Genomic DNA, 14,918 nt, shown 5'->3' with positions numbered 1-14,918 from the left:
ACAAGCATCACACAGTTCAAATATTCAAAGCTAAGTGCCATTATGTAATCATACATGTCTGAATGCCCTTTATAACTTTTAACCAATGTTTTTCTCAAGGACAAGTTTCTTTGAGATTGTTTCTATTTTTAAATTTAAGAACAAATAAAGAGAGAAAAAGAAGATAGAAGTCAATTAAAATCATGCTGCTTAACACAGTCAATAATTTTATGCAAATTAACAAATATTTCTATAAAGTAAGTCATTATGTTTAATAAGCACAGATACTTGAACAAAGAAGTTAAGGTAAAATGATTGCTACTAAAATCCTGAATATACTCCAGTCAATATTATCCAGCTTCCTCTGTGGCTGTTTTTAAAGCTGAAGTAATAAACACCTGAGCTCCACAAGGATCTAACTGTGATACACACAAACAATAGTCTCTCTGGAGCCATCAATGTTGGTCTCGTAAAGAGGAAACCAGAAACAGTAATTACCTAGGCATGTATAGGACTCTCTCGGCCACCACGAAACCCACCCTGAAGAAGAGGTTGCTGGCTGGGATGAACGGGAAAACCAGGAACAACAAGCCCACCAAAACTTCCCTGTGCTCCAGTCTCTGAAACACATAACAGTGGAGGACAAATTAATCTGGGTTTAATTCCACTTCAGTCAGCATTTAACCATCAAGTTCTTATTCAAGGAATGAATAAACTAGACCAATGTGGACCTTTTGATCAGTGTACTGATTCATCAGAGAAAGCCTTCAGGCTAAAACCTCTGGCTCATGGAAATATTCGCATGTTTGCCTGACACATATTTGCCACCCAGAACATCTGCTATTTGCATAACATAATCAGTGACCATTATTCCTTGTTCTGGGCTGGCTCTACAGTAACACTACTTGGTCTGCTTTCTTTCAGAGTCCTTGTGCCCCCAGGCAACTCATTCCAGGGAGCACAGCAGCTGGGTAGGATAAAGCTCACTAAGGCATCATGGAGAATTATTGTCCTCTCAAAATAGAACACATTAAAAACAAATGAATAAACAGAAAAAAAACCCACACAAAGCCCACCAGAGGAGGCAAATCTTAGCAAGAAGGAAATGAAATGCAAATGGCGAAATAAGGGGCACAGAGAGGGAGATCACTTGAGCTGAGGTGTTTTAAGCATCTTTCAAAGTAAGACAGTAAGCATTTACTTGCTTGATTCCATGAAATTTTTTGGAGTAAAAATTCATTACAATAATTCATTAAACTGATAGAATACCTTTCTCTTATATTGTATATAAAAAATTTGTAAATATTTTTGTCACAACTAACAAAAGTTTTTTATTTATTACCAAATAATGTGTTGTAATGGGCACTGTAAAAGGTAGTGTGTATTTCCAAATAGACACATTTGAAGGAAAATCCATTTAAAACAAATCTAGATGTATTGGATGGTATTTTATTTTAAAAATAATTGAAGAGGAAAACCAAATAGAACTTTCCATATTACTGTTTTAAACTTTTTCTTATAAACATTTTAAATAGCCTAATACTTTAAATATTTGCAAAACACTAAACAAAAAATTTCAAAAACATAAATAAGACTCCCTAACACAAACTACTAATATTTTAAGTAGACAAAATAAAAGATTTTAAGCATCTTGAGACATTTGATACTTGGACTTTATTAAAATACATTGAATAATAAAGTTGCAAATGTGATTTGGACTATTTCCCTTGAACAATTAATGGTTCTGTAAGTCATTACCTCATTTTTAAAATTTACCTAAAGTAACCATACTCTTTAGAATTAAAAGATGAAAGAAAAAGAAGAAAAAAAATTTGCATAACAAGCTTTCAACTCAAATGGATGCAATGTTATATATTCTATGCTGCATTTAAATTAAAGGAAAAACACAGGTAAGAAGTGGCAAGTTCATTATATTTAAAAGCTGAAAACTCTCTTTGTAATTTATATTATTCTTTCAGTTTACAAAGTATATTTCAGTGCAAGAACTTAAAGTTTATATAAGGAACAAACACCCTAAGAATCCTATAATATGAAGGTGAGAAATGGAATATTTCCTTCATATTGATACCAGTGATTCTGGCCCTCCAAATGTGAATCCCTGACCCTAAGGTCACTCAGGAAGGAAGAAAATACCTGTGCAATCTGGCAGCCATGAGGCTGCAGCCACTCCCTACAGTGAGCACTGAGGAACTCAGGATGTGAAAAACACAGAATACTGGACTCAGATAGCTGAGATGCATATGAAAGGAATGATTTCAATGAGCCCAGGCTCTTCCCTTGGATAGAAAAGCGCTAAATTCCTTAACTTGGGCTATCTGGTTTTCTTTAATTCATAAAATACTTTTGATGTTCAGACTACTTGTCCTTTATTGCAAACTTCTATATAACCAACTTCCCCTCACTTCCCTTTCCGCTCCCCCCTACCCCCACCCACTCCCCCTGCTTCAACAGAGCAATTCTCTCAGGGTTACATAAGACACTGTCTCCTGTGCTTAAAGTCCTAAAATTTCCCACCAATTAAAACATAACTCTCAACTTTTAGGTTGTGACTATTATTTTATGTTGACAAAGGCAAGTGTTTCTTGACAAAGTTGAAAATAAACCCCAGAGAATGAGTGTCTTGCCCAAGTGTTCCTTATGACCTCTGAGTCTATTAGTGATGTTCTCTCTCTCTCTTTTCTGTTTTTGGACTATTCAAAAACTGAAATACTTCTACAAAAGTATTAGTGTGTCTTCCTAAAGAGATTTGTAAAGAGAATGTAAAATCCCCTATTAATTAATCCTAAGAATGAAGACAAGGGGAGGGACTGATGGAATCCTGACCAGGTCATGATATATCCATGTCCCTGGATTGTGTTTTACCCTATGAGATGCCTCCTCAGCTCATTGCAGTTATTGGTGAGCATCCCTCATAGCTCTGAAAAAGACATTGCCTTCACATCCCCAGTATCACCCCTTGCTGCCTGACCAAAGGCCTTCCTCACTGTGGTGGCACATGCTTATGTCCTTTACTCAGCAGAAGCCCGAGGCTCTGGGAGCCACTAGATGGAGAGGAGGCGGGCATCCCGGGCATGCAGAGGCCCCCTTGGCCATCTCTTCCCTCAGTTCAGGAGCCCCTGCAGTGGGTAGTCTGAGTGCCACTGCTGCAGGCAGTGGTGATGCTGAGTTGGGGACTGCAGGCTCCAGGCACCAACTTTCTTTCCTTCCTCACTCTCATCCCAGTTGTAATTATATATTTTTCTGTGTGCTCACCATATTTTTCTATTGTCTTCACCAGACTCTAAGCTCTATGAGGACAGGAGCTGGTGAGCTGTATTCAGAGGTGTGTGGTTTCTGCTCAGCTCAGTGCCTGGCACTTAATGAGTGTTTAGAAACATTTGTTGAATAAATCAATAAATGAATAAATGTTCCAGGTGAGAGAGGAAACTGGGTGTGAGACAGGGAGAGGATGGAGAGGGCTTCCTGGTGGAGGGGACAATCTGGGGTTGAAGACTGAGGAGTGAATGCTCACAAGGTAAATGTGGTGGTGTTAGGAGAGAAGGGAAGTGGTCACAGTGAGGTGCATTCCAGGCAGAAGATACAGAAAGTACAAAGCAGGGAGTAACCCTGTGCATGTTAGCAGGTAACGAATTATAAGGGTTTGGTATTCCCTGAGTGGAGCTGATTTTTACCTACAGGCAACAGGGAACAAGTTAAGGGTCCCACACACATAGAAGGGAAAGCAAGTCAGTGTCCCAAAGCTGATGTCCAGATCTAAGTTGGGGCCCTGCCATCATTAGTCACCTTGAGCAGGCAGGTAATTAGCCCTTCCTTGCCTCAACTATAAAATGATGTAAGTGCAGTTCACGGCTCAGTGGGGTTGGTTGGATCAGCACAAAGATTTATTGATCAGTTAAAGTCAATGTCATTGGAGTTATGAGTTCAGAGGCCACCACTCCACAGAATGTGCTACCAGAAGGGCTGTCTTATGTGGTGTTTTCTTTATTTTCAAAACATTCAACTTAAGACAGTGGCACAGTGCCCAAACTCAATGAAGTTCCATTGTTTATCTCAAGAGAAATAATACTTATGAAAAAAGTTCTTGATTCTCAAATCAAACTGATGATAATCTTCTCTCCTCCCCATTCAGTCAAGAGAGGTAGAACATATTCAAGAATATACTAAATATTGACATAAACTGCAAGTTGATCAGGCAATCAGAATGTTGTAAAATTAGGGAAAAATATGTCATGGATGTGGCTGAACTTCCTAGAATGAGAAAGACTGGAAGGGAATCCAATTTTGTATCTTGTGGATCACAGATGTGACAGAGTTGGCTAAATAATTTATGGCTTATCTCAACCTAATAGGTTCAGATGAAATGCAAACAAAATATGAGTGGGGGAAAAATAAGATGTGTGTCATTTTCCAAAGTACACGAAGTACATTCATTTCTAGGAAAGAGGCAACTGGAAATTTATTTCAAATACACTAGGGAGTGAAAAGACAAGAATTAAAACAGCTAGTAATATAGCCAATAAAAATACACGTTACTTGTCTGATTAACTGTGCAACTTCCAACAAATTAATTTACTTCTCTGATCAGTTAAACAAACGAAAGTTTACCGATACCTACTGTATCTGTAGGAAAAATGTGTGATAGATTCACTGTGGTGGGTGTTAGGCTTGATTTTCTTCTGGCTCGAGAGGAGACAGAAAAAGCATTTCCCTGAGCTGCAAAGAGATGAAATTCTCTTAACACACCTGTCAGGGTGCCCAGAGAATCACTCGGCCACCATTGCACAGCCATGTATCTGTGGGAGTCACTAATGGAAAAGCAGTGATCTCCTCAGAAACATAGATTACCTCAGAGAAGTCCCAGCTCCGAAATCTGAGCCTAGCCTAGTGGCTTTTGGTTTATCCCATCCCCTTCCTAGTCTCAGTTTCCTTTTCAAAGAACAAATCGCAGATGAGGAAACATACACAAGCACGCGTGCACACACACACACACACAGATAGATGCACATGCACGTGGCCAGCACTGTGTGCACGAGTGGTCATGAGAAAACAACTTCTCTTTCACTTAACCCAGACAACCTCCACCATAGTCTGCTCCCTCCCAGAGCAGCAGAGAACAGGCCTCATTATAGTAATTATCACCATCATTCCTATTATCATATTTTCTTTCAGCTCTAAACAGGTTACAGATAAATAAAACAGTGCATTCAGCATGTTCTCACAGTTCTACAAAGAGCACAGTTATATTTCACTAAGGATGCATTTGGCAGTTCTAGGCTCTAGCTGTCTGCATCTAATTTATCAGTTTTCAGGGAAGCTGATGACCATAAAGCTTCCTCTTCAGCCCTGGGAGTAAGGTATCTCCAAGCTGACAACTGGCAGGGCTATATACGAGGCCTTCTTTTCTCATCTGTTCTTGGGTCTATTTCCTCCATTAGACTATGCCTTCCCTGATGGGAGTCATCATCCTACTTAAATTTATCCAGATACCTGCACAAACATAGTTGGCATTCACCAAACTGTTGCAATAAGAAAGATTAGTGACAGAAGCTGCATATACATCTCTGGGGTTCAATTTAGAGACTTCTTACTATGGAAACTTTGTACTTTTGCCACCCTCTGAAACACAGTATTTGCAATGCTAATTTGGGTTGAGAAGTCCTCAGTCTTTGAATATCCAAACTGTCTTATGATTGTATGCCAGAGTTGACCAACAGCATTTTTAATCAGGTACTTTTAATCAGGATGTATGCAGACCCTTCCATGCCTTTCTCACTCCATTCATTGCTACTAACTACTATCTGCTCTTTTTTTTTTTTTATTTTTAAACTTTACATAATTGTATTAGTTTTGCCAAACATCAAAATGAATCCACCACAGGTATACATGTGTTCCTCTTGAAAGGTCGTGGGACTTTCATGCTCAGGGAAAATGACATCTTTTACATGACTGAAATTCAATTTTAATTTTGTGAATATTTCAGTGTATTAAAATACTCAATAATCACTATTATATTATTATGAAAATTCTTTTTAATTGAGGAAGACAAGTTATTTAATCAATTGAAATCTCCATTGCTTTATCTGACTGTACTTTACTGCCCCATCTCTTGTTTTGAATCCTCATCTCCTGTAATAAGCTAGGGGCCCTGGGCAGTGAGCTGTGCTCATTCTCTTGCTAAGTGACTCTCAAATTTCCACCCAGTAGCAGGCAATACATTTATGCCATTTAAAAAATTCTCTTTAATCTTCACGACAGTTCTGTGGAGATGAGTATTATTATCCCTGTTATAAACTCAAATGCTGAAACTTTTGGGTCCTTCACAAATAACTGCAACTACAAATCAGCAAAAATGCATCGCATTATTTCTGTGAAAAATTTTCCTTACAGCTGCACAGGACTCCAGGTCTCCTTCCTGCAAGAGGAAACCTGGGCTCTCCCTGTGATGCTTGTGTATATTTTAATAACTTTTTGAAAACTCAACTCCTTATATTACTGTCCAGAGGAAATGCATCTGTGAGTCTCCACTTGAGCAAATCAGAGGCTCAGGCTTATTTAAAATATCATGAGCTTTGAATCTACAGATGTCCTTCGATGCTTTCAAATGATGATAATACAGACTGCATGAAATGGATGGAGAGCTGGCCTCAGAAGACTAACTCGGGCCCAGCATGGGAAGGGGCAAGTCAGAAGTGGAAGGACAGAAAGAGCTTGATTGTTTGGGGCAATGGGATTCTGTCTGAGCTCTGTACAAATGTGTCTTGAACTTCCTTCCTCCCAATGGGCTGCTCTCTTGTCTACTTGATCTTCACTTTTGTCTATATTTTTCTTGGAATTGGACAGCCCCTCCTTCCTCCACCTTTTCATACTGTTCATGGGGTTCTCAGGCAAGAATGATGAAGTGGCTTGCCATTCCCTTTTCCAGGGGACCACATTTTGTCTCTTGAGAGTCCCTTGGACAGCAAGGAAATCAAACCAGTCAATCCTAAAGGAAATCAACATTGATTATTCATCAAAAGACCTGATGCTGAAGCTGAAACTCCAATACTTTGGTCACCTGATACGAAGAACTGACTCATTGGAAAGGACCCTGATGCTGGGGAAGACTGAGGGCAAGGAAAAGTGGGCAACAGAGGGTGAGATGGTTGGATGGCATCACCGACTCAATGGACACAAGTTTCAAACTTTGGGAGACAGTGAAGGACAGGGAAGCTTGGCATGCTGCTGTCCATGGGGTCACAAAGAGTCAGACACGACTTAGCGACTGAACAACAACTCCTCCACATCTGTCTGATAGTGGTTCAGTTTGCCTAACTCCAGGCATAGCTCCTGTCTAGGGATCCTCTCCAAGGTCAGAGCTCTCACTTAGTGTTGGTGACAGTTCCTTCCTTTGACGTTTCAGGCCGTCTGGTATATGTCCCTTGGCATGTTAGCTCCATTTTGCCCAAGGCACTGCAAAGGTCTGCAAAGGTCTTTTCATAAACCCTTTGATCACTCCATTGGCTGTGCCAGGGCTCTGACTAAAGAGCACAGAGATGGTAGCAGAGCTGTGGATGCAGAAAAGTAGTCAGAACTCTGGCTTTCATGAGACAACTGAAGCCAGCTCCAGATCACTCCTGACTTGGTCCCATCCTTGCACTATTGTATTTCCAGCATGTTTTAGCCCTTGAGTGAACCACCATTTTTTGAGGCCATTAAGATTATAGAAAAATTCTAATGTTGTATAAAAACAGTGAAGACAACTGCCAATCTGAGAGAGCTTTATCTGGCAAATGATATTTAGACCAATCACTCAATAGTGGGAGAAGAGAAAGTTTTGAATTTTTACTGCTATTGTTATATCAAATGCAACAGTCCACTTCTTAATGATTCAAACAAGATCTAGAACCTGATCAACATATCAGTAATGGAGGAATTGAGAGGAATCTTGGGACAATCTTAAAGACAAAGAGAAAAAAATTTGAAAGCTTATTCTCAGAGCTTCAGTTACAGCTGTCAAACTCCTTGGTGAATTTACAGTTAATGGGGACCCTATGTTAGATCACAGTGACATGCTCAAGAGGCTGAAGGACAGTCTGCCCATGACATGAACACAATTCACATCTCACACATAAGTGTGGAAAGGTACCACTTGCAATTTTTTCCTTCACTGGTCTGAAATCAACAGAATAAGCCAAGCTGGGGAAAAAATAGCTCTGATTCAGGATCTCAATAACATAGCTGCCAACACACATTCTACACTTGGCTCGAGCTGGTGATATCACTTCCTCATTTTCATGTGCTCTAAAATTTACTCATAAATGTTCAGGGAAAAAAATTTTAAAAGGGGAAATGAATGAAGAAATTATATCTCCTTGGAGACAAAAGCAGATTTGTACACTGTCTTCTCTGAGCCAATTTAAACACTGCTTGTCCCATGCCAAGGTTTCTTCACCGAGGAGCTCTGCCAGTCGCACTGATGAACGGAGTCGGAGGGAGATTAAAATCAGAGCATTCCTAAACCAACACTTCTGATTTCTGGTCTTGGGTTAAGGATTTCATTTTTTTTTTTTTTTGGCAGAGTTTTTGTTTGATTTGCTTTTAATCAATCGTTTGAATCTTCCTGCAAACACTAGTTCCTGGGATTGAAACTTCTTATCTCACAAGAGCACACAATTATGTTGTTTCAGAGTCAAATCAGGTGGAAGACTGAAGCACTCAGATTATTTTACTCAAGTGAGAATAAACTAATTCAAACTTTATTTGGAAATGTGCCTTACATTCTCTGTAAGTGTGTGTTTTTTTTTTTTTATATTCCTTTATTTCTCATGTGTTCCCCATCCTGAACCGTCCTCCCTCCTCCCTCCCCAAACCATCCCTCTGGGTCGTCCCAGTGCACCAGCCCCAAGCATCCAGCATCGTGCATTGAACCTGGACTGGCATCTCGTTTCATACATGACATTTCACATGTTTCAATGCCATTCTCCCAAATCTTCCCACCCTCTCCCTCTCCCACAGAGTCCATTGTTCAAAGGCAAATAAAAGCAAATATCTTTTAAAAGGCACTTTAGAAGAAGCGTGATTGGAAAATACCAGTCTAGTGCACGAAAACACCATTCATTTTCATAAACAAGCACTAGTAAGGAGTTAAGGGAATTAAGTAAGTTAGAAAAATATTGTTCAAGAAATTTTTTTCCTGATTCAAATGAAAATATCACAGGAATTCATGGAGACATGGGAGAAGAAAAGAATGAACGTTCTTCATCTCTGTGGTTTTGAACAAAAATGGAAAAGTACTTACTATAAAGCTGTGTATTTTTTAAAAAAAAAATTGTGAGGAAGACCAGAGAGATGAAAGGTAGGAGCAAGATAAGATCTCATCTCAGATTGTGTTCAACATATAGATTATTATACATGTGCTATGGGAAAGGCTCATGCAGAAGGGCAAATAAAAGCCAGCTGGTAAGCTGCAAATGGTAGAGGGTAAAGGAAAAACAAGAGGCTCTTAAGCAATACCATATGCCAGACATTTGACTTAGCCTGTCCCATTGATGTTTTGTGATAATATTACAAGATAGGTAATTATCCCCAGTTATATAGATGAGGAAATTGAAGCTCAGAGGGCTTAAAGACACATCTACACTGATCCAATTAGTGAAAATCAAGAGGTTCAAACTGAGGTTTGATTCAGCCCAAAGCCTGTTCTTTCCCCACAATCCCTTGGGCTTTGGGATCCAAAGACAAGGTCAAGGGAGTGTGCATGGGGGAGATTTCAACCCTTTTCGTCTTCCTAGGTTTGTAGCAGAAACACACAGAGAAGACAAGACCTAGCAATTTGGATATTGCTAGGCAATATCCAAGGTATTGCTAGGCTGATCCAGAAAACTCACCACTGAGGTCTGTGACAAAGGGCATCACTGAGCCCCATTGCCACATAAACACAGACACAAATTTCCAGTTTGCAGGGATGAAGCAGGATGTGTGGCACGAAATGTGTATTCCTTGTCAAGGATTCCATTTCAATGAACACTTTCAGGTGGCCCACCTACTCTCCCCTACAACCTGCCTCTGGACATATCTGTGTCCACAGCCACAATAGGAGAAGATGCCATTCATTTGACTGCTCTTTAGTTACTGAATTGTAAGTCAAAATTATATTTAAGAAGGCTTGAGAAAAGAATAAGGATTATTTCTGACATAAAAAATCAAATACTACAATGAGATTGCCCTTCTTATCAAGGAAAATAAGAGTGCATTCATATTCTAGTGACCAGAGAGAAACAGTGAATAAGCTGAGTGGAAAAAGACCTTATAAATGTTAAATCTATACATGCTCTGTAGCTTGTTGCTCTAAACTCCTTTTTAAATATTCACCTGTTTATCTATGAACTTGACATTGTTCAGTCACTCAATCATGTCCAGCTATTTGTGACCCCATGGGCTGCAGAATGCCAGCCCTCCCTGTCCTTCGCCATCTCCCAGAGTTTGCTCAAACTCATGTCCACTGAATAGGTGATGCCATCTAACCATGTTGTTCTCTGTCATCCCTTTCTCCTCCTGCCTTCAATCTTTCCCAGCATCAGCCTTTTTTACGGCCTGACTCTCACATCTGTATATGTCTACTGGAAAAACCATAACTTTGACTATGATTTTGACTACAGACCTTTGTCGGCAAAGTGATGTCTCTGCCTTTTAATATGCTGCCTAGGTTTATCATAGCTTTTCTTCCAAAGAGCAAGCGTCCTTTAATTTCATAGCTGCAGTCACCGTCCACAGTGATTTTGGAGCCCAAGAAAATAAAATCAGTCACTATTTTCATTGTTTCCCCATTTTTTTACCATGAAGTGATGGAATTGGATGCCATGATTCCTGTAAATGCTTTATGAATGCTGAGTTTTAACCCAGGTTTTTCACTCTCCTCTTTCACCTTCATCAAGCGGCTCTTTAGGGTGGTATCATTTGCATATCTGAGGTTTTTGATATTTCTCCTGGCAATCTTGATTCCAGCTTGTGCTTCATCTTGCATGGCATTTCACATGATGTATTCCGTATATCAGTTAAATAAGCAGGGTGATAATATACAGCCTTGACATACTCCTTTTCCAATTTGGAACCAGTGTGTTGCTCCATGTCCGGTTCCAACTGTTGCTTCTTGATCTGCATACAGGTTCTTCAGGAGGCAGGTAAGGTGATTGGTATCCCCATGTCTCTAAGAGTGTTGTGATCCATGCAGTCAAAGGTTTTAGCGTAGTCGATGAAGCAGAAGTAGATGTTTTTCTGAAATTTTCTTACTTTTTCTATGATTCAGTGGATGTTGGAAATTTGATCTCTGGTTTATCTGCCATTTCTAAATCCAGCTTGAACATCTGGAAGTCCTCAGTTCACATATTATTGAAGCTTAGCTTGAAGGATTTTGAGTATTACTTTGTTAGCATGTGAACTGAATAAAATTGTGAGGTAATTTGAACATTCTTTGGCATCGCCCTTCTTTGGGATTGAAATGAAAACGGACCTACTCTAGTCCTGTGGCCATTGTAGGCTTTCCAAATTTGTTAGCCTATGAATGCAGCACTTTCACAGTATTATCTTTTAGGATTTGAAATAGTTCAGCTGGAATTCTATCACCTCCACTAGCTTTGTTTGCAGTGATTCTCCCTAAGACCCACTTGCCTTGGCAATCCAGGATATCTGGCTCTAGGTGAGTGATCACACCATTGTGGTTATTTGGGTCATTAAGAATATCTTTTTTGAATAATTCTTCTATATTCTAAATACACTAAAGGTGTATTCTTGCCAGCTTTTCTTAATATCTTCTGTTTCTGTTAGGTCCATACTGTTTCTGTCCTTTATTGTACTCATCTTTGCATGAAATGTTCCCTTGTTATCTGATTTTCTTGAAGAGATCTCTAGTCTTTTCCACTCTATTGTTTTCCTCTGTTTCTTTGCATTGATCACTTAGGAAGGCTTTCTTGTCCCTCCTTGCTGTTCTTTGGAACTCTACATTCAGATGGGTATATCTTTCCTTTTCTCCTTTGCCTTTTGCTTCTCTTCTCTTCTCAGTTATTTGTAAGGCCTCCTCAGACAACCATTTTGCCTTTTTGCATTCTTTCTTCTTGGGGATCATCTTGATCACTGCCTCCTGTACAATATCATGAACTTCTGTCCACAGTTCTTCAGGCTCTCTGTCTATCAGATCTAATTCCTTGAATCTATTTGTCATTTCCACTGTATAATCAAAAGTGATTTGATTTAGGTCATACTTGAATGGCTTAGTGGTTTTTCCTGTGGGCATGGCTAAGTTGCTTTCATGATGTCTGATTCTTTTGCTACCCTGTGGACTGTAGCCCACCAGGCTCCTCAGTCCGTGGAATTCTCCAGGCAAGCATATTGGAATGGGTTGCTGTGTTCTCCTCCAGGGGATCTTCCAACCCAGGGATCAAACCCCCATCTTTTGGGTATCCTGCATTGGCAGGTGGGTTCTCTACAGCTAGTGCCACCTAGGAAGACCCAGTGGTTTTCCCTATATTCTTCAAATGAAGTCTGAATTTTGCAATAAGGAGTTCATGAACTGAGCCACAGTCCACTCCAGGTCTTGTTTCTGTTGACTTTATAGAGCTTCTCCATCTTCGGCTGCATAGAATATAATCAATCTGGTTTCGATATTGACCATCTGGTGATGTCCATGTGTAGAGTCATCTCTTGTGTTGTTGGAAGAGGATGTTTGCTATGACCAATGCATTCTCTTGAGAAAACTCTGTTGGCCTTTGCTCTGCTTCATTTTGTACTCCAAGGCCAAACTCGCCTGTTACTCCAGTCCCCTATGATGAAAAGTACATCTCTTTTGGGTGTTAGTTCTAGAAGTTCTTGTAGGTCTTTGTAGAACCATTCAACTTCAGCTTCTTCAGCATTACTGGTTGGGGCACAGACTTGGATTATTGTGATATTGAATGGTTGGCCTTGGAAACAAACTGAGATCATTCTGTTGTTTTCTGAGATTGCACCCAAGTACTGCATTTCAGAATCTTTTCTTGACTATGAGGACTACCCCATTTCTTCTAAGGGTTTCTTGCCCACAGTAGATCTACTATTATATCTATAATGGTCATCTGAATTAAATTCACCCATTCTGGTCCATGTTAGTTCACCGATTCCTAAAATGTCAATGTTCACTCTTGCAATCTCCTGTTTGACTACTTCCAATTTACCTTGATTCATGGACTTAACATTCCAGGTTCCTATGCAATATTGTTCTTTACAGTATTGGACTTTACCTTCACCACCAGACAAATCCACAACTGGGCATCATTTTCGCTTTGGCTCCGTCTCTTCATTTCCTTCTGAAGCTATTTCTCCACTCTTCTCCAGTAGCATAATGGGCACCTAGCAACATGGGGAGTTCATCTTTCCGTGTCATATCTTTTTGCCTTTTCATAATGTTCATGGGGTTCTCAAGGCAAGAATGCTGACATGGTTTGCCATTCCACTTCTCCAGTGGAACTCCAGTGGAGTTCTTGTCAGAATTCTCCACCATGAGCCATCCGTCTTGGGTTACCTTGCAAGGCATGGCTCACAGTTTCATTGAGTCAGACAAGGCTGTGATCCATGTGATCAGTTTGGTTAGTTTTCCGTGATTGCAGTTTTCATTCTGCCTGCTCTCTGATGGATGAGGCTAAGAGGCTTGTGAAAGCTTCCTGAAGGGAGAGACTGGCTTCAGGGAAAACCGGGTCTTACTGTGGTGAGCAAGACCATGCTCAGTTAATCTTTAATCCAATTTTCTGCTGATTGATGGGGCTGTGTTGTTTGGCTTGAGTTCAAATCTATGAACTATTTTATGTATAAATCTTGCAAAAATGTAATACTGTCATAACCACTTATTTTTTGCATTTTTTAACCTTTACATTTTTTAAAATTTATTTTTTTAACTGAAATATAATTGTTGGTCAATATTATATAATATTTTAACTGAAATATAAATGTTGGTCAATATTATATAAGCTCATGCCAATGAACTTGTGCTGTCACTAAGTTGTGAATGCCTTTGCGACCGCATGGACTGTAGCCCAAGGGGCTCCTCTGTCCATGGAATTCTCCAGTCAAGAATATTGGAGTGGGTTGCCATTCTTTTCCCTATGGGATATTCCCAACCCAGGGATCAAGCTCGTACTGCTGAGACACCTGGGAAACCCGTTACAAAAGTTACAGGTGTGTAATATAGTGATTCATAATTTTTACAGTTTATACTCCATTTATAGTTACAAAATATTGACTATATTCCCTGTGTTGTACAAGATAGCCTTGTAGCTTATTTTATACATAATAGTTTGTACCTTCTAACTCCCTATCCCAATGTTGCCCCTCCCTTCTCCTTCTCCTCATTGGTAAACACTAGTTTGTTGAATTTTTAGATTCCATATAAAGTGGTATCCTGCGGTATTTCTCTTTATCTGATAACCATTTACTCTTGTAACACCTGTGAGATTCATATGTATACCAGATATTTGCTCAGGAGGGTAGATTTGGAAAATCAAAAGAGTAGTGTTGCTCTAATAGCTATATGTTCATATGTGTTGAGACTAAAGCTATCTGGGTGGACTCAGAAGAAAGGAGGAGCTGGGAGGAGGCACCAAGAATGCCCAGCAGGCACCTCTGGCTTCAGGGGAGGCCCTGTCCAGAGGAGGGTGAGTGGTGTACCGCATAGGGGCTCTGTGGGTCCAAGAAGAGAAAACTGTCAGCAGAAGCTCATTCTTGTATGCCTGGAGCTTGTCCAGGGTAGAAAGGAGAAAAGGCCACCACTTAGGGGTCCGGGTCTTCCACCATGCTCCCTGCATCCAGCTCTGGCTAGTGAAACAAAAATGTCTCAGGTAATGCTACTGAATTCTCTGTGGAGAACAGTAACAGTAAGTGACCTTAGGTAGGAGGGAGGCAGAAACAATTAACCATTT

At 39.9% G+C, this 14,918-nt stretch overlaps 1 protein-coding gene across 2 annotated transcripts in view; it reads right to left on the bottom strand.

Annotated features, from left to right (window-relative positions):
- Window positions 1-14,918, bottom strand: part of TMTC1 (transmembrane O-mannosyltransferase targeting cadherins 1) — a 311,748-nt gene that overhangs the window by 109,028 nt on the left and 187,802 nt on the right. For both annotated transcript variants that reach the window (XM_059886525.1, NM_001192761.3), the window contains exon 9: window positions 478-599. In XM_059886525.1, coding sequence (XP_059742508.1) covers window positions 478-599 — 122 coding nt within the window. The remainder of the gene's footprint in view (window positions 1-477; window positions 600-14,918) is intronic.

This window comes from Bos taurus, chromosome 5, assembly GCF_002263795.3.
Source record: "Bos taurus isolate L1 Dominette 01449 registration number 42190680 breed Hereford chromosome 5, ARS-UCD2.0, whole genome shotgun sequence".
NCBI lineage: Eukaryota > Metazoa > Chordata > Mammalia > Artiodactyla > Bovidae > Bos > Bos taurus.
This window is presented reverse-complemented; position numbering and strand designations above follow the sequence as displayed.